At 28.9% G+C, this 25,759-nt stretch overlaps 2 protein-coding genes across 2 annotated transcripts; one reads left to right on the top strand and one right to left on the bottom strand.

Moving 5' to 3' along the window:
• Positions 1-421: 421 nt before the first annotated feature.
• Positions 422-25,332, top strand: LOC129921331 (glycine receptor subunit alpha-2-like). The gene is made up of 11 exons (XM_056003131.1): positions 422-953; positions 13,001-13,119; positions 17,222-17,289; positions 17,362-17,487; positions 17,610-17,719; positions 21,734-21,816; positions 21,884-22,036; positions 22,094-22,332; positions 22,761-22,931; positions 24,441-24,673; positions 24,761-25,332. The coding sequence occupies exons 1-11, from the start codon at positions 793-795 to the stop codon at positions 24,921-24,923; spliced, it is 1,626 nt and encodes a 541-aa protein (XP_055859106.1). The 5' UTR covers positions 422-792; the 3' UTR covers positions 24,924-25,332.
• LOC129921334 (peptidyl-tRNA hydrolase 2, mitochondrial) lies at positions 3,924-4,714 on the bottom strand. Its single transcript, XM_056003135.1, has 2 exons — positions 4,557-4,714; positions 3,924-4,491 (listed from the first exon to the last, which is right to left on the bottom strand). Exon 2 carries the CDS (start codon positions 4,349-4,351, stop codon positions 3,956-3,958), a length of 396 nt encoding a protein of 131 aa, XP_055859110.1. The 5' UTR covers positions 4,352-4,491; positions 4,557-4,714; the 3' UTR covers positions 3,924-3,955.
• Positions 25,333-25,759: the final 427 nt, after the last annotated feature.

The raw sequence follows: 25,759 nt of genomic DNA, 5'->3' as shown, positions 1-25,759 counted from the left end.
TTAGCTTAGCTTCGTTGAACTTGAAAGGTCTAATTGGATTTGCGGCTTGAAAAGGAATTTTGTTTTGACTAAAATGCAATAGCGCACAGTACCGGAAACGCTTTCGTGCCTTGCTATTCGTATAGTGTCTGTAGTGCGTGCAATTTTGTGATGTGTTGTTACTTTTCTGTTAGGTGTAACACTAGCCTACTGTCTGTTATTTTGAATTCCTTAAGATTATTGACAAAGAGAATTACACAAAATTGAATGTCCTAAGTGGTTTTCATATAAGATATGGTTGAATTAACTGACAAATACGTAGGTGATATTGCCTAAAAATATCTGCCCTTATTAATACAAAATCAAAAAATGTTTTTTTTTTGCAATAAATATTTGATTTGAAGCAAAGTAATAAATTTTCATGGGCATTTAAAAAAAAAAATGTTATTGAAAAACTTAAATGAAAAATTACAAAAAAAAAATAAAATTGTTGAAGCTAAATTAAATGTCAAATGAAAATCAATGGGAATTATAAGCCACCGGCTTAAGTTGTTTTTGTGTTATGTGTGTCTTGTGCGATGATATGTTTTTTCATTGTAATAACTGAGAGTGTTAGCTTGTAAACAAAACGAAGAAAATTAAAAGTGACGGTTTTTATTACATAAAACAAACATAAATAGAAAGACGATATCAAGACTTATATCGCTCATAACGGAAATAGAAAATGTTAACATGGTCTGTAAAGTTTCTTCAATACATTTACCTTCGGCAAAAAGTAAAATTCTATAGCTGCCAGCTTTTTAATATGAAAAAATGTTCTTTTTACGTTCCATTTTTAATAGCATAATACATAACAAATTAAAAGAGGAAGTTCTTACGAAAACCTTTCTTTTTATTTGTAATTACTCATTAAAAATTATCAACAGAAATAAATCAATTAAAAAGGATAGCATGAGATCGGTTTTAACCGTCAGGTAAGTAATGTTTACTACTTGTTAAGGTTTATTTTAAAATATTTAGTTTTTGATATTTTTTTTTAGTTTCAGACAAATTTAGGCACATATGGTTCTGAAATCTAAAAAAAAATCATTGTATTTTTTAATGTTAAGGAAATTGAAAAAGAACACATTCTTTAATAATTTCTACATGGTAATCCTTGAGAAAAATTCAAATTAAATAACTCACTTTAAAGCCTAATACGCTGCTGAAACGAAAAGTTTTGAAGTCTCCAAAGTCATCAGCGCACATGTTGACCAAAAAATACCATCAGGTATTATAGAAAAGTAAAAATAATAAAAGTACAAATCAAAAAATTCAAGAAAAAACATCAAAAAATAAGTTTAAAAGCAAAAACAAAACAAATTAAATTTCGTTCAAGATTTCGTTAACGAAATTTTGTATGGAAAATTTCGTTTCGCAACAGCAGCGTACTAGGCTTTAAAGTGAGTTATTTAATTTTTTGTTGTCATAATTCAATAAATTCCAAATTGCGGTTCCAAAATTCTGTACTTTACTCTACAAATCTGAAATTCTACAATTCAAAATTCTGTAAATAATAAAAGAAAATTGTTTTGATATTGAAAAAAATAAACTGCGCATTAATTTTCACTTTGAAATTAATTTTTCTCGTCAATATCAAAATCAATATCAAAAACAATTTTTAAAATCATTTTATAATTTTTGAGTACGGGAATTTTTAAATCCAGAAAATTTGAGTTTTTGTTAAAAAAAAGATGTGCATTTTTTTGCATTATAAAAATAATTTTTCTTTTATCATTTCTGCATATTTTTACTTCGACTTGCCAGATTTACAGATCTTCGAAAAGCAATATAGGCTTACACAATTCTGAAACACAAATATAGAATTTTTAAATATAAAAAATTGAAAAGTATAATAAAAGTATACCGAATTTTGGAATAGGGAATAACTATACGTTCTCTTTACAAAATCTTATCGTATATTAGCTGCGTTCCTTTGGAAATATTTATCTACTTTTTAGTACTTAAAGCTGCTTTGAACTACTTTTTCAGTATAGCAAAGTAGATCAAAGTAGTTTTAAGTACTAAAAAGTAGATAAATATTTCCAAAGGAACGCAGCTATTACTGGTTATCAACAAAACCAATGGATTGAAATAAAAAGTGAAAATTTTCAAACTCGTTTTGTGACATTTTTTCTGACCACAAAATTAAAAATAATGATGCAGAAAGCTTATTTTAAAACAATTTTTTTTTGGTTTCTCTAAAAACGAACAGCGCTAGAAATAAATAAAAAAAATTTTACTTTTGTAAATTTCCCACTTTTTAGGTCATTGTAGTTAAGGCTTAAACCCAAACCAAATTTCAGAAATGAGTGGAAGCGATTCAAACTGTTTAATTGGGTTTCAGAATTTTTAATTTTAAAGTTACTAAAATGATTCAGTAAGAAAAAAATCGTAGCAATCAGTTGAGTCGTTTACGATAGAGTCGAAAATCAAGAAACCGTTGGTACCATTAACAATGGTCTTTAACATATAATTTTTTTAATTCACTTTGAACAAAATTGCTGCAAATATAAGGGCTTTAAAGACATGAAAATAATATTTATTACCTTGATTTTGATTTTTCGTCAAACCCAGAGATATGACATAAAAACGTTTTTATTCAAGAAAATATTCAGCCCTATCGGCAATCTCACGTGAGAAATTTCCCTGGGAGTAGGTTTTGTCTCCCGGGAATTTTTCTCCTTATCGGCAATCTCCATCGGAATATCGTTTTCGGGAAAGAAGTACAGCCAACTTAACAAAACAAAAAAAACCTTCGAACACATATCTTCGAAAATTTTGACAACTCTAATTTGATTGTATTTAGTGCACAAAAACAATTAAAAAGTTTAATAGTCAATATTTATATAATTTTTTTCTTTGGTGTTGATTTGTGGATTTTTATTCAATATTTTTTTTTATTTTTTGCCCAACTTATTACTTTGTTTGTTTCTTCAGATGGACATGTAATTAGTTTTGTGTTTGTAATTTTAATTAAAGAATCAATCAATAAAGTTTCTTAAGCTTTGTTTTTTTTTGACATGATAAACAAATAACTGTAATACATTGAGGTATTCCACATAATTTGATCATTTCTTCGATCAAAGCAGCAAACTAATGCTCTCGGAATGGTCTCCTTTAGTTCCATGCTTTTTTTTTAAGGTTTTCTTATATTTTATTTTTGTCTACTATTGCGTTATCCAGTTGCAATATCATTTGCTTTTTGTTGGATTAAGGAAGTAAATAATTTAATATTTTTAACAGAATATTTTGAAAGAAAAACACGTACATTTTGGCTTCAAAAAATCTGTTCCCCATAAAAAATATGATAGAAATACTTCGGGGGAGAAACTTCATTCCCGATAGGTATTTTTGTGTGGGAATTTTTTCCTAGGAAATTTTTCCATTCAAAAAGTATTGCCGATACCGATTTTTCGGAATAGAGAAATTTTTCCAGGGAAATTGTATTGCCGATAGGGCTGATTATAAATTTTTTATTTATTAACACGGTTACAATAATTAAAAAATAGTTAAAGAAAATTTTAAATTTATCAAACATTCTACAATAGATACATTATGTAAATACTAGTATTTCTTAAAATTTTGCTGTAACAAATTTATTTAATGTTCAGATGTACATATGTAGGTACTTCAAAGAACATTTTTTTTTTAATTTGTTAATAGCAGGCGAAATCGAATTTTGTATAATTTTCGGAGTATGGAATCCTACTGTCCACATGTTATTTTTCCAAGCAGTGCAAACATGGCCTTACAAATCCCATATCTAACGTTGAATTTTAAAAGTATACTTTCAGGAGTTTAAAATATGCACTTCCTGCATTCCGCAAATTTGCATAGCAATTTGCAAATGAGAGGAAGCAACAACTACAACACCGACCATTTGAATAGAAAAGAAATAACAATTTTCAAAATAACAATTTTATTGAAGACTACTTCACAACAATTTTAAATGCCTCACTAATTTATCAATCTTCTCCCCCTCATCCGGCCCAATTCCCAAAACAGTAGCCGTTCCTGGTTCAAGTTGTGTTCGTCCAGCATCTTTAACAATTTCCGCCACCACATTCGCTTTATGTGCCTCATCACGAATCTGTAATATTTCTTCCAAAGAATCAACTTTCAGCACGATTTTTGGCTGACCCCAAATACACCATGATTCCAATGCACTAGCATTGACTTTCTGTGAACGTTGATAGCACAATATGGATGCATGTGAGCACTGAGCTGCAGTTTTACCCTTGGACATTTTGATGTCAGCTCGAACGAGTAGAGCTAATTTGTTTTGGCGTCGAGTTACATTTGAGAGAAGACGGAATACTTTTGTTAGCATTTTTGATGGAAAACTTAACGTTTTCACTTGATATTTTTATATTTTTCAGTTTGTTCTTTTGTGTATTTCAACATACACTCCTTGAATTCTTTTACTTTGTCTTGGCAGCTGCGCCAGTCTCCTGTTTCTGCAATGCACTCCTTTTTTTTTTGGGTAAGGTTAGTTTTCATTTCGAGGGGAAAAAAAACTGATTAAATGGATTTACCTGAACTTTGTAATGCAACTCAATGCAACCGGTCTTTTTGAGCATTAATTCTACGGGATCTTCAATATCTGACATTATTATTAGGAATTTTTATTTGCATTTATTTTGAATGCAAAAATTCTTTTAAAAATGTAAAAACATAACCAACAAACAGCTGATAGAATATGACAGCCGACAGACAAAAAGACAAGCTGTCAACAACTCATGACATATATCGCTGATATATTTAAGGTTGATACACAAGCAATTGGAATCGACTTGTGCTCAGCTCACACTGAAAATGACAAATAGGTATTTTTTTAAATTTTGATTCATGTTGTAGTTGCTTTTGCTTTGTTATAGAGCTGCTTTGAGCTTTTTATTTACATATACAAAAGCTGAATGTATTGGACTTGCGTGTTTTTAGTTCATTCATGTTTTAGGTATTGTAGATAACATATATATACAAAAAACAAAGTTATTTATGCGCTTTACCTACTTGCTCTTGTGATAAGAAATTAATAGGAAGCACGTGGCTTCTTCTGCATGTTTTTGAAAGAAACCTGTGAGCTCACTAGTGAAGGTATATATGTAAGCAATAATTTATTCTACTGAGCTTTTTTATTTATCTATAGTTATTGTAGTTTTAAGCTACCACTTAATGAAAAAAATAAAACTACGAATTAAGAAATATGTTCAAAATTGGTTCTGAAAAATCTTCATACCTATACTAAATCACCTATGTACATATCGCTGACTGAGAATTATAGGGTTGTATGTCTGCAGGGGTTTCCATAAAACATACAAGATACAACCTTATAATACCCGGCCAGTGATATCTTATTGAACAACCTTTCATATACAAAAGGAACCATTAAAATCGGTTCACCCACTCGAAAGTTCTGAGGTAACAAACATAAAAAAAAAACATAGGAATTGAGAAGCTCCTTCTTTTTGGTAGTCGGTTAAAAAACAAAACCATTGTATATATATTTCTATAGTACTATCAATCGAAGAAAACACTTTAGAGACATCTTTTGGTAGATCTGCATTTCCTGCAGATCTACCCAGCGATCCCATCTACTTCATGAGAGTACTATAGGAATACAATGACAGGACTATATACAATAATAATTATGAGAACTAGATGGTGCTAAGAACACTAGTTAATCAATTTGACATTCTTGTCAATAAAAGTAAAAAAAAATACCCAAAAAGTGTTTTCATTACAAAATCTATTTTCGTTTGACAGCTTATTTGATGGTTTTTCTATTCGATTCTCATACACTTCCTTCTATCCATTTTGTCACTTGTTTCATTCTCTCCTAGACAGAACTTATATAGTGATCTGTTCACAATAGAGTATTGGGTGTGTTCATAAAATCACCACTTACTTTCCTTAGTCATTTCGTATCTCACTGCAAATTTAAAGTTTGTATTTAAGGGGCCATGTTATAGCTATCATTGAAATTCATCATTTAAACAAATCAGTGAAGTGGTTTTTCACAAGTCAGTTATATCATTGAAAAATATACAGCATTGAAAAGCCCTGTCAGTGAAATTTACTACTAGAGTTGATCATTGAAATAAAAACTGACAGATGAGAACAGAAAGAGATTTGAACATCTTCAGTTCATATGGAAACGAAAATCAGCTGTTCATTGAAATCGCAATTTCAATCAGTGAAATGATAAAATTATATTTTAAGAAAGGTTTTATTCAAAATCAATTATTTTTTTAAGTAAAAATATTATATTTCTCATTATCTTCATGCTGATACCCTTTATAACCATTTTTGTTTGCTTCTCGAGGTTAAAATTGCAAATAAAAAATTTCAATAATGCATTTCATTAATATTTAGCTATAACTGGCCCCTCATCTCATTTCGTCGCTCATTTCATAGAAATCATTTGCTCTTTGAACAGCCTATTTAAAAAAAAAAAAACAATGGATTATCGTCGAATTGAGTATGTTTTTAATTATGTTAGCCGTTATTTGTTGTATGATGTAAAAGCTTTACAAGTTTTCAAAAACTTTTTGCCGAAAACCGCGTTAAACGTTTAGTTAGACTCAGCTTTTGGAATAAATGATAATGCCTTAGCGGTTAAATATACAAAAAAAATTAAGTGGTCACTGTGGTGTATGAGTATTTTTTTTAAGGATATCGAGATATATGCTTCCGATTATGTTTCGACACAGTTATGTAGTAAAGTAGACAGGAAGTGTCCTCTTCTGTGTTAATTTAAACTGACGCACAAATATTAAGAAGGTTTTCAACATAAGGCATGTCGCATTGATTTACGAACCATACCAAACGAAGGAAAAATCCATCTCAAATACATAATCAAGGATATTCAATTATTTTTGGTGACGACTTAAGTCTTAAATCAACAAATCGGTAATCCATCAAGGTCTTCAAAAATTCGACAAACTAAACTCTTCATATAAATAGTGGTTTAAATAATCTAAAGCGTGCAAATTTTCTTGCCTTCAAATTATATTTTCAAAATCATGCAAATTTACAATTTTATAAAGAGTCGCAATTACAATTCCAAGTAGGTACATTGTACATACGTTCATGTATTAAGGACCCAATTCTCATTATTTGCAACACGTAGTTTACGTACAGTAATGAAATTTTCTTCTAAGCTAATCACAAGTTTTCCTTTCAATGTGACATGAAACTCTTCAATTTCATTCATATCGTGATTCAAGTGAAAACAACTATGCAATATCCGATGACCTTGTTCGATAAGCAATAAACCGACGCGACGATAAGGTGGTGTGGTCCTACTTATAACCCTCATAAATATTTAGGCAAAAGAAAACTTCATAATTGTAGAAAAAAGAAAATAAAAATAAATAAATTTGAAAACAAACATGCACAATGCAATGTCGTGTGCTGGGCCTATAAAATGTTTAAAACAGGGTGATTCAAATAATTGCATTAGCTTATATATATTAATATGATTTAAATTGAAAATTCTTGTACAATGCAATTAAGATGGCGCCCTATCGAAATCCCTACCACATTACCTTGCATCCTTTTTTCGATAGCAAATGGGAAATTTTTATGGTGTCGCTAATCGATTTTGATAGATTTTTGATAAATTTAAGATACTAACTATTCTTGCACTTAATTATTCCGGAGAATTAAAATACCCAAAGTTAACTTAATAATATTTTTATCAAATAACAAAACCGACTTCCATTAATCAAAACTGGGTCTAATAGTTTCTATGGCCAAAAGTCAACGAAATTGAAATGGGACCACACTGCAGTCACCAGCTTTCTTATTGTTTCACTCAGTCCAAAGTTATGAGATAACAAACATAAAACAAAACAAAAAAAAAAAAAAAGACGAATTGAATACCTCCTCCTTTTTGGAAGTCGGTAAAAAAAACTCTGCACTTAAAAAATTCGACTTGAGAAGCTTTTAACTGAGGGAGTTTCATTAGTCAACTTAGGTCTTTAAAGTAATAAATTGTAAATTGATAGTTCCACAATTAGGTTAACGATCGTACCATTTGTACAAACGGGTTTAACCGCGGTTCTTGCCTATTTCAACCTAAATTAACCATACAACTTCACCTCACTACGCGGTTAAAAATTTTGGAGTATTTTTTTTTTTAATGCAGCTCTTGTATTAAAGGGGGAAATCCCTCCGGAATTTTATGTTTTTGCATTATTTTTTTTTTGCGTAATAAATTTATTTATCAACCGAAGAAACTATTTTCAGTGGTCTTAGCCTTAAATAAAGCCTCAAAAGTGCCTAGATAGTCCCGAAACCAATGCGCTCCGAACCTACCTAAGTACAAAAACGAAAACTTTAAACGCATTTTTTTCGAAACTAGTTTTTTTCCGCGCCTAGCAATGTAACTCAAAAACTAATGAAGCTATCGACTTGAAATTTGAAGAAAATTACTCCTTTAATCATTGGCCACAACATGAACCTAAAAGTTGAATAAAATTTGTACAGAAAATATTTTTTTTAACTACTTCTTTGTAAAAAAAACATGTTTTTTTTTCGTTTTTTTTTTATTTCTAATTTTTATTTTTCATTTAAAAAAAATTTAGGTTCATGCAATGCGTACTAATATCATCTAACGGAAAAAAATTTCCTTTTTGATTTAAGATGATTTCCTGGACCTGTACATTGCACGGCGCAAACTAGAGGCGTCAACTTTGAAAGGCTCCAGAGCCGCCATTTTGTTATTTTTTCATTTCAAAATTTTTTTTCAATTCTTGATAATGTCAGTAATATCTTGTCTTTTTCCAAAATTCAATAAGTGCTTTCAGTTTTTCATAAAAAAATAGTGAAAAATGCGTCGTCTGGAGGGTTTTCCCCCCTTAAAGCAACAATACAAAAAATATTACATTTTAATACTTCCAAAATATTAAAATTATTTTTAATCTTTTTTGTATTAAATTTAATAAATAGTTAAGTATAAAGCTTACAACATGTAAAATTTAAATGATTAGAAAATAACCTCCGTGGATATTATATATGTATATTTAAAATTAACCCGCCGGTATTAAATTCCAATCTTGTATTGAATTTTAATACCGCTGTATTAGATTTTAAAATTGCTGCATTACATTTTAATATCATTGCATTAAAATATAATAAAAATTTACTAAAAATTAATATGGCCATAATTACACGATTAAAATTCTTCTTTTTTTAATACAATAATATTAAATTTTAATCAAATTGAATTAAAAACCTAAACAACAACCGGAGCAATTTTAAAAAAGAAAACAAAAATCTTATCCATGGTTTGAGAGTTACCGTAACCTAAAAAAGTAGATTTTTTTAAAAAAAATTAAAAACACAAAAATTGTAAATTTGTACTAATTTGAAGGCGCTTTGTGTTTTTTCGAAGCAAAATGCATAAATTGCAGACCAAGTTTGATCGGTAATATGATTTCACTTGCCACAGTTTATTTATGAATTATGATGAATAATTATATTTTGAGTAATAAATTTTGGAAAAAGAATACATTTTATTACATTATGTAACTTTCAATACTTTTGGAATTAAATTGAAATAGTTTTGTATTATCTTTCAATGTAATTCTTATAAGAAATTAATACTTCCTAGGCAAATTTTAAAATAAAAAGATTAAATTTTAATATGCAAGAGTTAAATTTGTTATTAAATTGTAATTGCTGTATTTTTTTTTTTTTAATAAAATTTTTATTGAAAAGTAATACAATTTGTATTATAAAATATTATTTATGTAAATAAAATTTTAATATATTTTGTATTAACTGATGTATACAGATGGATGCACTAACACACAGACCGACACGACGGATGTCATGACGAAAAACACTTTTTTCGACTTCTTTGGCAACCAACACTTGGATCAAGTAAAAATTGTTAAACTTTCTCTTATTTTCAACTAAACCAGTTAAGAAGTAATATTATTGTTCAACATACCAAGCAATCAATCATTTAGTATTAAAGGGATTAAAGGGAAAGGGGATTAACATAACATATTCTTATAAATATTCAAAAAAATGTACAATTATTTGAAATGTTACATCGAGTAATAACAAGTTGATCCAGATAAAATCTTCGTAATCCTTCAGCTAAAACCTTATCCTTGTTGATTACTCAAGTGAATTGAATACTGAAACGGTAAAGGATATTAGGTATATAATCTTTCCATTTTACACGTGATATTGTGTATTGTTCTTTGTCAAAAAGCTTAGACTAATTACCTAAAAACTTAAACAAAATGAATGAACTTCTTCAAGTAAAAGTGAAAGCCACACCTTACTTTTTATTTCTTTAAAATATTAGCAAGCAAATTTTGAGGCATATGTATTTTCCTTTAAAGAAACGTGGTAAGTATAATGTGGCACGAAATTTGATTGCTTGGAATGCACCACCTACGCCAACACTTTGTGGTGGTGGTAAGGTTAAACAAGTACTTGACTGATGGTATTTTTTTCGCGGTATGGCACCAAAACTAACAAAACATTTGGTTAGACATGCGAATGGCTACTTACATTTTTTTTTTCTTAGCGTTTTGACTAGGAATTCCTTTAAATAAGGGGTTGAAGATTATGTATTGGATCTGTATGTAAAACTACGTAGGTTATGTTTTAGGTTCCAAAGCATATTTTAACACATAGTCCTTTTATTTTTGGTGGTTGAAACGTTAACCTCTGTTTGCTAACAATAATATAAGTATAAATTTATTTGTACTTATAAATGTTTATGTCACATAATGGGACTATATTTAAAATAAAATACTTGCTAGTCACACGAGGGCGAGATTCTGTAAATTAAAATGTTTATACAATATAAATTAAGAAATGATTTTTAAATTGTTATGAAGTTGAAATGACTATTTTTTAACATTGGGCCTAATTCTGTTTTGTTGTTTGATACAAAACTTGAGCTTTAAACAATGTAAATAAAATGGATGCATTTAAGCTTTTCTTAGCAACATCTTGTCTTTAAATACGAGCATATATTTTTAAGTAAAAAGTATGAATCGACCTGTAACACTGTGATAGTTCGATTTTGCAACAGAAGCGAGACACATCGATTCTAGTTAATTCGAGTATGCTGAATTCAGTGGTGGCAACCGTTTTGAAAGTTTGGCTCAAGTTTTCGAGATATATCGAAAATAAAATCTTAGGTCGGGACTATTAAAATACTGATAATTTCGAATAATTAAGTTTTTTTTAAGCAGTTTTTAGTTTAGAGAAAAGCTATTCCTGTATATAGCTATATGTTTAACACTATTCCAACCTAGGTTGTTATGTTTCGGTCGCTTACAAAGCATTTTATAAACAAAAACTTCACTTTTTCATGTTTTTTTTATTTTGTTGACTTTCAAAGCCTTTAATATTAAGGCAATTTGAGTTTAACATTGATTCGGGATATTTTATATTATTTAAATAGCATATCATTCCAAAAATGAATAAAATACTGCAAATCTGAAAAAGTTCACTAGTGCAAATCTGCCTACTAAGCTACGGAAATGTATCAAAACGTGAACTTAAGATTAAATTAAGATAGTTTTTGGATTTTCAGCTTAAGCTTAAGATATATCAGAAAATAAATTAATGAATTAAACAGTTTTTCAAAAACAAAAAACGTTCTTATATACTTACATCATGTCGGGATAAAAGCAGTCAAAATAACGTTTTTTCCCTTTTATAACTGTAATATTTAAAAAAAGGAAGCCAAATAAATATGTATGGCTTCGGATTCGAGTTCAGCACCCCTTTCACCTTCAGAAAAGTATATTTTGGTTCTTGTGGCAAAAAAAAAGTTTAATTTTGCTTACCAGTGTTATTTAATACATTTCCGTAGCTTAGTAGGCTGATTTTCACTAGTGAACTTTTTCAGATTTGCAGTATTTTATTCATTTTTGGAATGATATGCTATTTAAATAATATAAAATATCCCGAATCAATGTTAAACTCAAATTGCCTCCATATTAAAGGCTTTGAAAGTCAACATAATAAAAAAAAACATGAAAAAGTGAAGTTTTTGTTTATAAAATGCTTTGTAAGCGACCGAAACATAACAACCTAGGTTGGAATAGTGTTAAACATATAGCTATATACAGGAATAGCTTTTCTCTAAACTAAAAACTGCTTAAAAAAAACTTAATTATTCGAAATTATCAGTATTTTAATAGTCCCGACCTAAGATTTTATTTTCGAAATTTCTCGAAAACTTGAGCCAAACTTTCAAAACGGTTGCCACCACTGAATTCAGCATACTCGAATTAACTAGAATCAATGTGTCTCCGCTCTGTTGCAAAAAAAAAGTTATAAAAACTATCACAGTGAATTAACGACAAACAAAAATGTAAGAAAACGACGACATTGAAAAAATAACTAAGTGGACGTCAACTCCAAATCAATGTCAAATGTCAAACACTGTAGTAACAATCTATACATAAATAGTACCAACTATGACCCAAATTTAGCACTATAGTTCAAATAGTATGTAAGTTTCTAAACAAAATATCCTTCTCCTGGAAAAAAATACAACTTTTAGAGAATATGTTTCACAAAAATATATTGTTGAAGGTTTCGTGTTTGCATTTAATTTACATAACAAGTAATAATAATAATATAATTCTAGCACGGAAGAAAAAATTAATAAAAAATACTTTTAGGGTCATAAGTGGAAGAGGTATAATGTATATTCTTAAAGGAAAACATTAAGAAAATACCTAATCCATCAACAAAGTTCTTTTGCAAGTATAAATGATTAATTATGTCTAATCTCTGCACATTTTTCTAACAAGAATTAGAGTTACATTACTCACCAACTTCGTCACTTATTTAAATAATATGAAAATTATTTAAGTGTTATTTGACTTGTGTGCCAAAAATAAGAAGGTTTCTTTCAGACAGAAAGCTCTTATTATGAATTTATTAATAACCTATAATTATTAAAATTGTGTTTAATTTTTGCTTACAGTTTACTGATGTTATTGCTTCTCAAAAACAATGATATGATTACTATGTCCGAAACAGTGAATTCGAGTTCATCTTTAGATTACCATATGGAAGAAGGATATGACAAAAACCAAAGACCGAGTAAGTATAAGATGGTTGGTATTTTAAGAAATGAATTAAAAAACAATTGTGCATCAAAAAAAAATAAAAAATCTGATAATGTAGGTAAAAAAAAAAAAAATAATTTCGCGGTCACTACGGTGTATACGTAACTTTTTTTTTAAAGAGTGTTAAAAAAATGTGCTTCCGATGATGCACCGGTATTATTATATTTACAGGTACCTAAAAAAGTTTTATTTGTTATTTTGTTTATACTTTTTTTTGAACGCTCTGTGGGTTAATGAAGCAATTAAAATTAAATCATCGACAGGGTTGAGCAAAATTATTGTGATAATGTGATTTGACTGCATATTGTTAGAAATAAAAAAGCTCGATTTTCTTGTAAATTTAAATTCAAAAAATTATTTCGCTCAAATCACTACCCCGAAGTTGATGTACGTAAGTTTTACGTCATTTTTTATTGATGCTAGCTATACCTACAGGTACAACAAGTTTTCCATTTCATTTTCTTTTCTTGTTTTTCCTTAATCCATTAATCTTAAAATGGAAAATTAGAAGAAGAAAAGACAAAGATAATTTTTGAAACTGACCCATATAGCATATCTGACTAGGGTTATTTGGCCCAATTGCCAGATCAAGTTCAAACTCATCAGACAATTTACATAAAAACTAATTTTTAAGCTTATTTTAAAGGTTTCTTTCAAACAAAAGAAAATCGTATATTATACTGTTATACAGATGTGTTGTTCAAATTGGCTAACGTGTTCGTTCGGACAGCAAAAAATCAACCACATAATGACATTATTTTTCCATATCCTTGATCATGATTTAGCTTATTGTAAGCTGAAGAAAAAACGGTTTTTGGGCGCAGCCATTTTATTCTATAACAATCATACACCAAGAACACAAGTGCGGTGACTGTGTTTTGACCACCAACGAGTCTTTTTCCCGCAACTTCACAGCATGAGTAGATTGACGCAGCGTCACGGTACTTGTCTCTGATTCCTATATAATCAAGTGGCTCAATCATGCGTGTCCACAGCGCACTTGCTTCTTATCTGATTTTACCGCGGATCACTTTTCTCCAGTTTTGAATATTCCAAGGTACCGTGGTGATACCTAAGCATTTTATAAATGAACAGCTTAATTTTTCAAAATAGTTTTCTTTTTAAATCGAAGTTTGCAACGGTATTTATTTTGATGTTCCCGAGACTTGTATGGTACGCCAGGTTGACAGTTTAAATACCAAACTAAATCAATTAATAAGTAAAGACTTCAGAATTTGTTTTCTTAAATAAAATTTGATAAAAAAGCGTATAACATTCTAAAGGAAAAACTCTATGAGCCCTACTAATGATCAAATTTAAAGCTCACTTTAATATTCAACCATAGATTTTACATATTTCACCATACCAATAACCAATTTTATAGTCAGTTTAAAGGCTAAAGGAGAATGGGCATTTTGGACGTTGAGCGGCCATTAATGAAATTGGTATCAAATGAAAGGGCTATATCTAAGGACAAACTTTTACATTGGATGTTTCATTGTATTGCATTTAGAATGCAAGATATTGCAATATTAGTATTGTCAATGCATCGTTTAATGTGTGAATGAAAAATTGGATTACATTTTTATTTTAAATATGCAATATGAAGCTCTGTCATTTTCCCTGACCCTGAAGACATTGATCTTGAAAATCCGACCAATAGAACTCATAATACAAGATTTTTAAGCGAGAGTTTTTCAAACTATTCAAACTAACAAAAAATTGAACAACAAAGCTCTCAAAATAGGCTTAAAATTGTTGTTTAAAAAAGCTAATAGTTTGGGTTCTAGTGGTGGGATATTCAAGATTAAGGTCTTCAGAGTCAGGGAAAATAACAGAGTATCATAATATGCACTTTAAATACATATTAAAGATATAACATTGAGGACAATCTGCATAAATTGTTAAATGCAAAAATGCATTTTACCCGTTTCTGAAGTACGTCACAAGGATAAAACTTCTGCAAAACATATGTAAGACTTAATAACATCATAAAATAATAAATTCATTAATGGCCGCGTAACGTCCACGTTCCATACAAATTTTCCCATTCTCCTTTATAGTTGAGTTTTACAACTTTAAAATTTAACCGAATGATAGCCTTTAAACTGACTATTTAATTGGTTTTTGGTGTGGTGAAATATGTATATTAAAGTGAACTTTAAATTTGATTATTGGTAGGGTCCTAAAAACATATTGATTAATTAAATATTTAATCAAATAATTTTTTATTTACAAAAGAATAGACATCGTTAAGCCTTCTTTTATTGTTTCTTTTTATTATAAAGTGCCATAATTTACTGAACAAATATATATCTTAACTCTCTAACAATCCTTAAAACTGATTTTCAAATAAAGACATTAATTTCTGAAGAAACCGTTTAACCACACCATTTTGATGGGAAAGCCAAACTATATTGACCCAAATGTAGATAGACCACACCTCTATAGCGCTTTATGTTTCACTTTGTTTATTGTTAGTTTAAATCCCACAAAACATGAACTCCCTCTGTCTATAAGGTTTTGTTGGGTAAAAAAGTTTAAGTTAGAGGTCAAGTTAAATGTCAATAATAATAATAATAAACATTGGGGCATTATGTTCTCTAAGAGGTAATATTTGCATTAGGAATTAATCAAATAAAATTTTGATTCTTTGTAAAAATAAAACCAAAGCTCTCATAATTCGAATTATTTGATCCAGAAATTACATTAAGAGACTTTTCGTTTGAAATTTTTATAAATGCTTTTTTTGGCAAAGGGTATGTCAGCTATATTTTTTTTTTTTTTTGAAAATCTAAAAAAACCTGATTGGAAACGCATAATTTACTATAAACTCATAACTTGAAAGGCTTTAATGCTAAGTAAAGGCATTTCATCACTATGAAATAAAAAAAACCTCGATAATTACGTTTGCACACAAAAATATGTCTGCAGTCAATGAACTGGTCAAAAGAGTTTTCAAAATGCTCCAAAAAGGATTCATATTTCTTAATGAATAAATGAAATTGAATACTTAACAAACGACTCATCTATAACGGTTTAATTGGCGTTCAATTCTGTTTTTTTTTTGTAATGTTTGTTTAACAATTAATCATTTCATAGACGTGGGTTTTTTTTTTTTCTTAGAAGCCCCAAAATTTAAGCAATCAATCATTAAGAATTGAGAAAATTTCCAACCCCTATACATAATTCGGGGAGAATACGCACACTTCTGCTAAGTGCAAAAAAGGTTTCACCCAAACCATCAAACCAAATGACCAACTTTGATATTTTGGCCCAAAACGTCTAATATATTGACTTTGAAATTTTAACGTTTTATTTACACGAGCGAAAAAATATAGCGTGTTAATAGGATAAACCATCAACTCTTATCTCTTTATTTTACTTGAAAGAAAAAAAATTGATTGCCAATACCAACTATGCACCTCAAATTTAGTACAAAAAAATCTATAAATAACTTTTCTTTTTTTTTCAACACGACGACGACTTCCGGTTTAAATGTAGGTAAACATAACTTTAATTTAAAAAAACTAACTTCTGCTGGGAGGAAGTAGACATCACCTCTAACTTTTATCCTTGCAGAAACAGTAGAAGTAGGATATTATCTTTTTTCCAATTCTGGCAATAAGCTGTAATACAATAATTTCATCCATCTTCAATCTTTTAAAGTAGTAAAGAGGATTGTGTGTCGTCGCTGTCGATGTAGACAAACATCCAACCCACAACCAACGCAATATTGTGTTGGGCCATTTTATTTGCCACCTCATAGCTTCACTTCCGATTGAAATGCGTCTTGTGCTTTTGTTTGGCACATGCATGGCCACTGATGATGAACTCGCCTTATACAAGGGCGCACCTTTTCATTGATTTCAATATTTATGGTATTTCCTTCATGAGGTTCATTTGCTTTGTTGTATAAAAGGAGGTTGAGGTCTGTTTAAAATTTTTTTCTGTTCTTGTCTTGCCTTTTTCGCAATTATCTTGAAAAGTTGTATTAATAGAAAAAAAAAAACCTTGAAGGGCATCAGATAATTTGAAATGTTATGTTTTTTTTTTTTTAATTTTTGTATTTACAGATTCAACAACATATGTGGATGTTGGACTTTTTATTAATCGCATCTCTGCAGTTGAAGAAAATAAAGAAGTAAGGATTTAGCCAATTGGCCTATGAATGATGTCCTTTAAGCCGATTGATTAGTTGTCTGAAAAATTTCAGGAAATTTCATTTGATGTATTCCTTCAAGTTATATGGACAGATCGAAGGATACGACCGCGTGAAGCTAATTTGACACGGAGCAAAAATTTTACAGAATTACAAATTGAAGAGAGACAAAAAATGTGGGTATGTTAAAATATGTTAAAAAATACCAAACTATATTTTTTATAAAAATTAAGTTGTTTATTATGATATTTTTTACTTTTCTTTTAAGGCTCAGTAAATTTTATTTATTTTTTTTTTTTCAGGTACCAGACTTGTATATAAGACAACTAAAGGAAATGAAAATAATTAAATTATTCGAGGATATATCTAGTTTACGACTTTATCAAAATAGTACAATTGTTCTTAGTATAGGGTAAGTTTACAAAAAACAAAATTTTCAAGCGATTTTTTATTGAATCGATTGCCGTTGAATTGATCGATTGCCAATACGCAGACTGGTTATAAAAATTGGGTGCATTCAGTAGGAACGAAACCAACTTTAGTAAAGTGGCGTTCGTTCCCATGCAAGGCGGGATTAAACTCCATTATCTAATGGGAACCTAATACACACTCAAAATAATGAAAAGGGAACTAATTTATCAACAACGATTTAATAAAGAATAAAAAGAAATCAAATAAGAATCTCAGATTTTTGATAAAAGTTCTTTTTTGTTAAAAAAAAACCAAGGATATAAGTCCCGATTTTTTTTTCTTACTCATTTCCCACTTTACTGGATTATAGTAAGTCCCGAATCGAATTCGGGCCTCAAATTAAACACTACTTACACCTACATAATTTCCTAAACAAATTTTTAACCTTTGCGCTCGTACCTGTTAACCGTAGTTTTTGCATTTATATGCTACATAATAGACTTTAATTTGATTTGGTGTATTTTGAACTCCAAATGCCCCTCTGGGTATGGACTACCAAAATATTGTGTTCTCATTCCAACTACAAATTTGTACAAAATTTCAAAATTGAAACGGGGTCAAAATTGACTTTTAAGATTTCATTACATTGGTAGTTAGTGTGTTAGTTAGTTAAAATTGAAGCTAATAAAATCGTATTAAAAATAATTAATAATGATTACACAGAGAAAAATAGACCACATAAAATAGAACAAAAACAATAAGATTTCTCTATGGTTTTCATCCAAGAAGGAAACCTTATTAAAACAATCGGGTTTTCCTTATTGTTTTAAAATCTGCAAAAAAATAAAAAAAACGATGACCAGGCTGGGAATCGAACCGGAGACTTCAAATCATTAGTCGCCCACCTTACCACCTGGACCAACCTGCCATGAAAATATTGATCGCGATTTTTGTTCTAGTGCTAAGTTGCAAAAAAAAACAACTTTTCAGTCAAATTTTAATAAGATTTTCTCTATAAAAATAATAAGAAATCTCCTTAAAAAAACCTTATTAATCGTTGATTTTAATAAGATTTCCTTATGAAATGTATGGAAGGTAAAACAATATGGCAATCTGTTAGTTTTTAGCGGGTCATATTTTTCTCTGTATACAAAGGTTTTGACGTGATTTTTGTGTCTGACTTCTTACTATAAAATCCTAGTTCCTTGGACGTAATAAATAAAAGGAAAAATAAAATTTGTAATCAAAGTTTGCTTGAGAAAAGGCTGAAAAATTCTTCATACAAAATTCTGCTTTTTTTTGAATTTTTCTATTAATAAAATGCACGACTGGGGTCGCACGTACTTGCTCTTATGCTTAAAGTTACTCTAATGTTAAAGCTTTTTATTCAAGAAAATTAAAAATTTGATATTTTCAAGAAATTAAAAAAAAATAAAATCTGTTTTTATAATTAATTAAATACCGTTTTAAATGACCTTTCACAAAAAACCAAGTATGCATGTTTACTTCTTATATAAAAAGGAATTTTTAGAAAAAATTTTCGAAAATCGTTAGAGCCGTTTTTTAAAAAAATAATTTTTTATATATAAAAATTTTCTAACATTTTTCAAAAAAAAGTTGGTATGCCATTTTGAAGAAATAATTTATTTACGCAGAAAAACGAAATTTCAAAATTTTTCATAAACCCGTTTTCAAAAAATTGATTTTTCAAAAAAAAATTTTGAAATATTTTTTAAAAATCCAAAAATGAGTTTTTTGAAATTTTTCTAAAATTTTAATTTCACCTTCACCTAAACGCTTTTGTATAAAAATTTTCGTTGAAATCGGGGTGGTCTTGAACGAGATATTCATAAATCAAAAAAACCGTTCCATGACAGGTACCGTTAATAAAGGTAAAAAAAATATTTTTTTTATTTCGAAAGTTGGCTCTTATGTGTAATACTACACTCAAAAATTTTAATCAAAATCGTTAGAGCCGTTTTTGAAAAAAAATAACTTTTCTATTTCCGTTATATGACAGGTACCGTTAGTTTTGGTCCTAAAAAAAAAATTAGAATTTGACCTCTAGGGAATCACCCAAAACTGTTAACTACCAAGTTTGAACAAAATCACTAGAATAGACCCACTTTTTTGGCATTCTCCATCATCGTAATGTCATGTAAAATTGTTATCTCGAGTTCGATTTTTTTTACGAATCCTAAACTTGCCCTATAGTACCTATATCGCAAGTAAAAAATGAAGAGATAAAGTTATAATTATAAAAAACTTTTGATTACATTTTAATTTTTTTTTTTTTGTATTCAAAATAAGTTTTTTAATACAAAAATATTTGAAATTAATAAAAAATAAATTATGTAAAAACTGTAATAAAATCGAAATATGTGTCCATTTTTTTTTTTATTGGAAAACGTCAAAGTTGTTTTCATAACTACTACCGAATTTTGAACTGTGTAGCAAAAAAGGATACGTCAAACGTAACTAAAGTCTAAAAACAATATTCGGCCTGTTTTTCCAAAATGAAGCTTGAAAATAAAGCCAGAATTTTTCTAGTCTTGTTTCCATTTTATTTTCCGACTCTTTTTCCATAGCTGTTTGGTACAATTTCTGCTTTTAGTCAAAATTATTTCCTATTTTAATTTTTTTTTGGGTAAAAAAATAGTCAGTCGTTTTCTTTTCCAAAAATTTGGACTAAGTTTCCGGGAGCCTTTCTATAATAATATTTTAAAGTTTTTAAATCAAATATATATGAATTTTTAGTATTAAACAAGCTCGGTAGTAATGGGGTAAGTTTTTCGAAAGGAAAAAATGTTACGCATACGCAACAGTGACCCTCAAATTCCACAAGTTTTAGCTAAAATCAATAAAATTTGAAGACCCATCGCCTAATTTGTGTTTTAACGGATTTTAATAAGGCTGTCTTCCTTCATTTTACTTTTTTTAAGTATTTGTTTTAATTACTTACATATATTGGGGTTCATATGCAACTTTGAAGTGCTCTTACTTCCAAACGGAAAATGAATACACTAAAACCGCAAAATTAACTCAGTTTCATTCATTTCACTGGTCAGCAAAAAAACAAAAAAAGTCAGGAGAAAAAACTCTGTAAGGTGATATTTCTTAACCTGAATGTGATGAACTCAAAACTGTTTACAGATTATTTCCATCACATCTAGTTTTTGAGCTCTGCTCATCACTATTTTCTCTTAAAAGTCCCAAAAACAAATTTTTAATTAAATGTTTTTTGAAGTTTGATCTAAAATATATATTTTTCCGTAATATTTTGCTTTTTTTATACAAATCAGGAGTAAAAAATCGGAATTAACTTCAAATCTGCTTCATAACAACCAAAATGTCTACATCAAATATTTCTATATCAACAAATATATTTAAGATGATAAAATATGGCTTTTAGAGATTGCAAAACTAATTTAACGGCGATAAAATTCAACGACAAAAGTAAAAACAACGCGTTGAAATTTTGACTGGTTTGGTTGAAACTCTATTTTCGTCACCGACCAGTGTTTTCTTAAAAAAAAAAAACTAAATGGAAATAGATGTCATTGCAAAGTTGTCAAAAACTAACGCAACCAATTTACACCAATAAAGCAAAGCATATTACAATTTTTTTCTTAATTAAACAAAACACTCTCACTGGAATTTGAATCTTTGGCTTCCAAACTAGGAATAAAAATAATTGAAAACTTGATTTAAGAAACTTATAATTATTAAAAATAAGTGAATACAAAAGCAAAATAATTATTGTTCTATTCAGGGTTTTAGACTGTAGCTCTAAACAATATTTTTTTTATTATTTTTAAACCTAAAGCAACGTAAACTTTTTAAACAGGCTACTTTTTCGACTCGCGAGGACTAAATATTCTTTTACTTTATTCAAGCACTATGGATGGCTTTTATTATTTTTATTTTAATATTTATGTACTTTAAATTTATTCTTTTAAGGAATTTTATCGCATTGCATGACTTAAGTTTATCATTTCCTATATTCCTATTACAGTGCTACTATAATTATAAAATGTGATATGGACTTCGTTTTGTACCCGTTAGATGTACAAAAATGTCCAGTAGATTTCAGTAGTTGTAAGTTGTAAGAATTTACAATTAAAAGTTCTTCTTTTAACAGTTCTTCAATAACTATTCATTTTAGATAAATATTCTAGACATGAAATGGAATTCCATTGGAAACGAGGCAATGCCATTACATATCCAAATGATTTTGGCAATGGCTTTTTTCGACTGCCCAAATATGTTGTATCCTTTCATCCTGAATTGGATATGCGTATTATAAATTATGGTGATGGTAAAATAACCTTAAACCTTTTAAAAAATTATATACAAAACAATTTCTAATCCTTAGAGGACCATTCTTCAGCTCGTTTGGAGATAACACTATCACGTGAAGTCAAAAGCTACCTGCTCGAAAACTACCTGCCATCAACCCTATTCGTATCAATGTCCTGGGGAAGTTTTGTAGTGGTCCCAGAAGTTGTGCCCGGCCGAATGGTTCTACTGGTGACAACTCTTTTATCCTTAATAACAATGTTTGATACTGTACGCAATAATTCTCCAGATGCTCTAGAATTAAAATGCCTTGAGGTGAGTATAATCATTTAAATTGAAATTAAAATAAATTAGTTTTTTTTTTTTAATGTTTGTACACATTTATACGGCGCCAAGGATGGCTGAGTTTATTTTGAGAACACACACCCTTGGGTGCATATAAAACTCTCACGAGTGTCTCCTTGACATTGTCCAGTCCATTGTCCAGTATGCTTATTTTGCACAGTGTCGGTTTTATTTTGCTCTGTTGTGTTATTTTGATATTTAATTTTTTTTTTTATTTAATTAAATAAATTTAATGTTTTTTTGACGACACATTGTAGACGGAAATGGCGTGTATGACGAATATATGACCTGGAAATTTGTTCCTGTTAAATTTTTTTTTTTTTTGCAAAATTTAATAGATTTTTTTTTTTTTTCAAGAACTCCATTAGTACATCATGCAAGTAATTATACAATTTCAGGTGTGGCTTATATCATGTACGCTGTTCGTATTCCTCGCACTCATGGAGTACTTCATTGTACTTTTTGGTATACGATACGATAAGCATTGGCGCACTTCAAAAACACTCATACCAGGATTGGCTTCACCTACAATCAACTTGGCCGCTAGTGGAATGAGCTCAGAGACTCCAGTAAGATGCAAATAAAATAGATTTTTGTCTAAAAAATAAAATAATCTGCAAAATCACCAAATCTTTAATTGTTATTTTTATTTTTACTTTGTTCATACATTTCGACAAATTAATTGTTAAACTTAATGTTAAAAGAACGAAAAAGGGAAACCGGGCCAGTTCCAAAATAAACATAAAATCAAGGAATAATATAAAAAAAAATTAAAAGAACAACTCCAGTTGCAATGAATTAGATCGATCGATGGTGATTTATTTTACTACACTATTCAATAATATTAACTAAGCAGCAGTAGGTATTAGTTGGCCTTATCATGAATTCCATAAGTATGAAATGCGCTTTTGTCAAAACTTTGAAAAGAAGATTTTATGCATAAACGGTCACTATGGCGTATGTGTAACTTTTTTTCTTTTATTAAAACGTTTGCGGTTAGTCAACAGTGTTTTATGGTTAGTCAAATATTGAAAATACAATTGATTTGATTAGTATTCAGAAACTAATTTCAGGTTTAAATGTTATTCAGCAATGGAAGAATCTATGATATTAAAGTTTATCATTGTTTTTTGATAATTTTGGTTATTATTTTTTTTTTATAAAACCTTTTACTTAATCCAGTTTTTCAAAATTAGTGACAAATAATATCGAACACCACAGGAGAAAAGTTTTCTAAAACTGTAAACAAGGCCTTTTAGGGAGCTAGTTGAAGCAATTAGGACAATGAAAAATTAAATTGAATAATTTTTCTGATGTTGATTTATACATATCAGAGAAATTATATACATAAGTAGGCAAAATGATTGGTTCCATTTTGTTTAAAATGTTTATCAGCTGACACCATTGATTAAAAAATTGATATATTCCTTGAAAAGAATGCAAAATGTGGCTTAATACCACTTTCAAATATAACGACTCAATTGTTTTTTCCCAATACTAAGAACGAATAGGAAAAAAATGAATTTCTTAATTTTATGAACAATTGGTAATAAGGTAATAGAAGTTTTCAAAAGTCGCGAAATAATCGGCCCTATTGTAAATTTCACGTGAACAAGATTCCAGCTGGTAAATTTGAATTACACTTCTCCTCTATTGTGAGTTTCGGGCAAAAAGTTGTTCACTGAAACTTAATCGTATTTAGGTAGTACATATACGAATAAATCAACAGCTCTTTTCTCACTTAAATTTTGTTGAAGAACATTAACTAGTTTAACGAAAAAAAATTCGCAATAGCTTTTTAAATTCCTATCGAACAAAAATTTTCACGTTTAACCCACAATAGGTGGGTTTATATAATGTAGAAATATTGAGTTACCAGTAGAAGTGTAATTCAACTTTATTAAAGGTAAAACTTTTACTAGAGGTAGTCCCTAATGTAAAAATTCTTCCATTTTGTTTTTAAAGTTTCTTATTGACATTTTTGAGCCAATATACTACACAATTCATTCATCTTTTTCCTGAAATCACATTACATATATAAATAAATCACTGAAATATATAAACTTTTATAATTTTAGATGACTACATTTCGTGGTCCTCGAAGAAATGGCATCGAACACGCTGCAAGAGGTTTCCAGCTAAACAGAGTAAATCCTGAAACAAAAACAATCAAATCAACAAATTCCCTAAGTCCGAATGTACCTCCACCTTCGGCGGAACATCAAAATGCAACTCAACCACAAATATCAGAACATGAAGATCCAAACACAATCGATCCATCAACCATCAATACCCCAATGCATCGAAGAAGGTACAAAATATTTATTCCATTCAAATAAATTCATCCATGCATTCCGATCATCATCATCATGAAATGTAACCCTTTTTCAATCGACAGCTTTTACAGATTCCGCAATGCTGCCGAGTATGCTCTTCTCTATGCTGGATCACAACGTGGCAGGTTAGATCAAATATCTTTGGTCCTCTTTCCATTAAGCTTTTTGGTGTTCGCCATTGTCTACTGGGTGTTGTATCTGAGTGAATCGCGAAAGAAGATATGATACGATGCAGCATTGTTGGACAGTCTTATGAGGTTCTATTTTATGAAGCTTGTCCGATTTGTGTTTCTTTTTCTAAGCTTTATTCCTTAAGTTAGTTTTATTTATTAATTTTAAAGGAATGTGATACTGTACAAAATGATTAAAAAAAAACCAAAAGTGTCAAGAAGAATGTAAAGTTTTATTTATTATTTCGATTTTAAAAACTAAATTGTTAAATTTGTATTCCAAGTCAATATTTCATATTCATATCTCTATTAAAAATCTTCAATCTCATCCAAGTCTTACAAGAAAAATATATTCTGTACAAAAATAATAGATTATAGATTTGGTATATGGGGAAAACATTCATGAAATACTTTCTGTCAAAAATTCAATCTGTTACTTGAAGCCTTTTAAATAATAACAATAAGTAGACCAATGTTTGTTTTATAAAAAAAATCAATAAACATTTTAAATTTTATATAGAAAACAAAAATTATGTATTTACACATTTAAAAAAAATAAACGAAACAAATATTTAAATAAAGTTTTCCAATATTGTTACGTGCCTTCATTCTACATATTATATCAAATATACTATGTATGTATTATATTTATTACATTTAACAAAAGATAAGCAAAATTGTAAATTTTTAAAATCAAATATTTTACTTGAACGCAACAAAGATAAATAAAATAAATTTTAAATCAAATAGAAAATGTTAATGTTTATTGTTTTTTTTTTTTTTGTTTTTTTTTTTTTGTTTTTAAGGTTGGCAAAGTCAACTGTTCGGCGATAGAAAATTTTTATCAATTCATTTCAGTTTTTTTTATTGTAAAAAGGTTACACATACACC

The sequence above is a fragment of the Episyrphus balteatus genome, chromosome 1, assembly GCF_945859705.1.
Source record: "Episyrphus balteatus chromosome 1, idEpiBalt1.1, whole genome shotgun sequence".
Taxonomy (NCBI): Eukaryota; Metazoa; Arthropoda; class Insecta; order Diptera; family Syrphidae; genus Episyrphus; species Episyrphus balteatus.
This window is presented reverse-complemented; position numbering and strand designations above follow the sequence as displayed.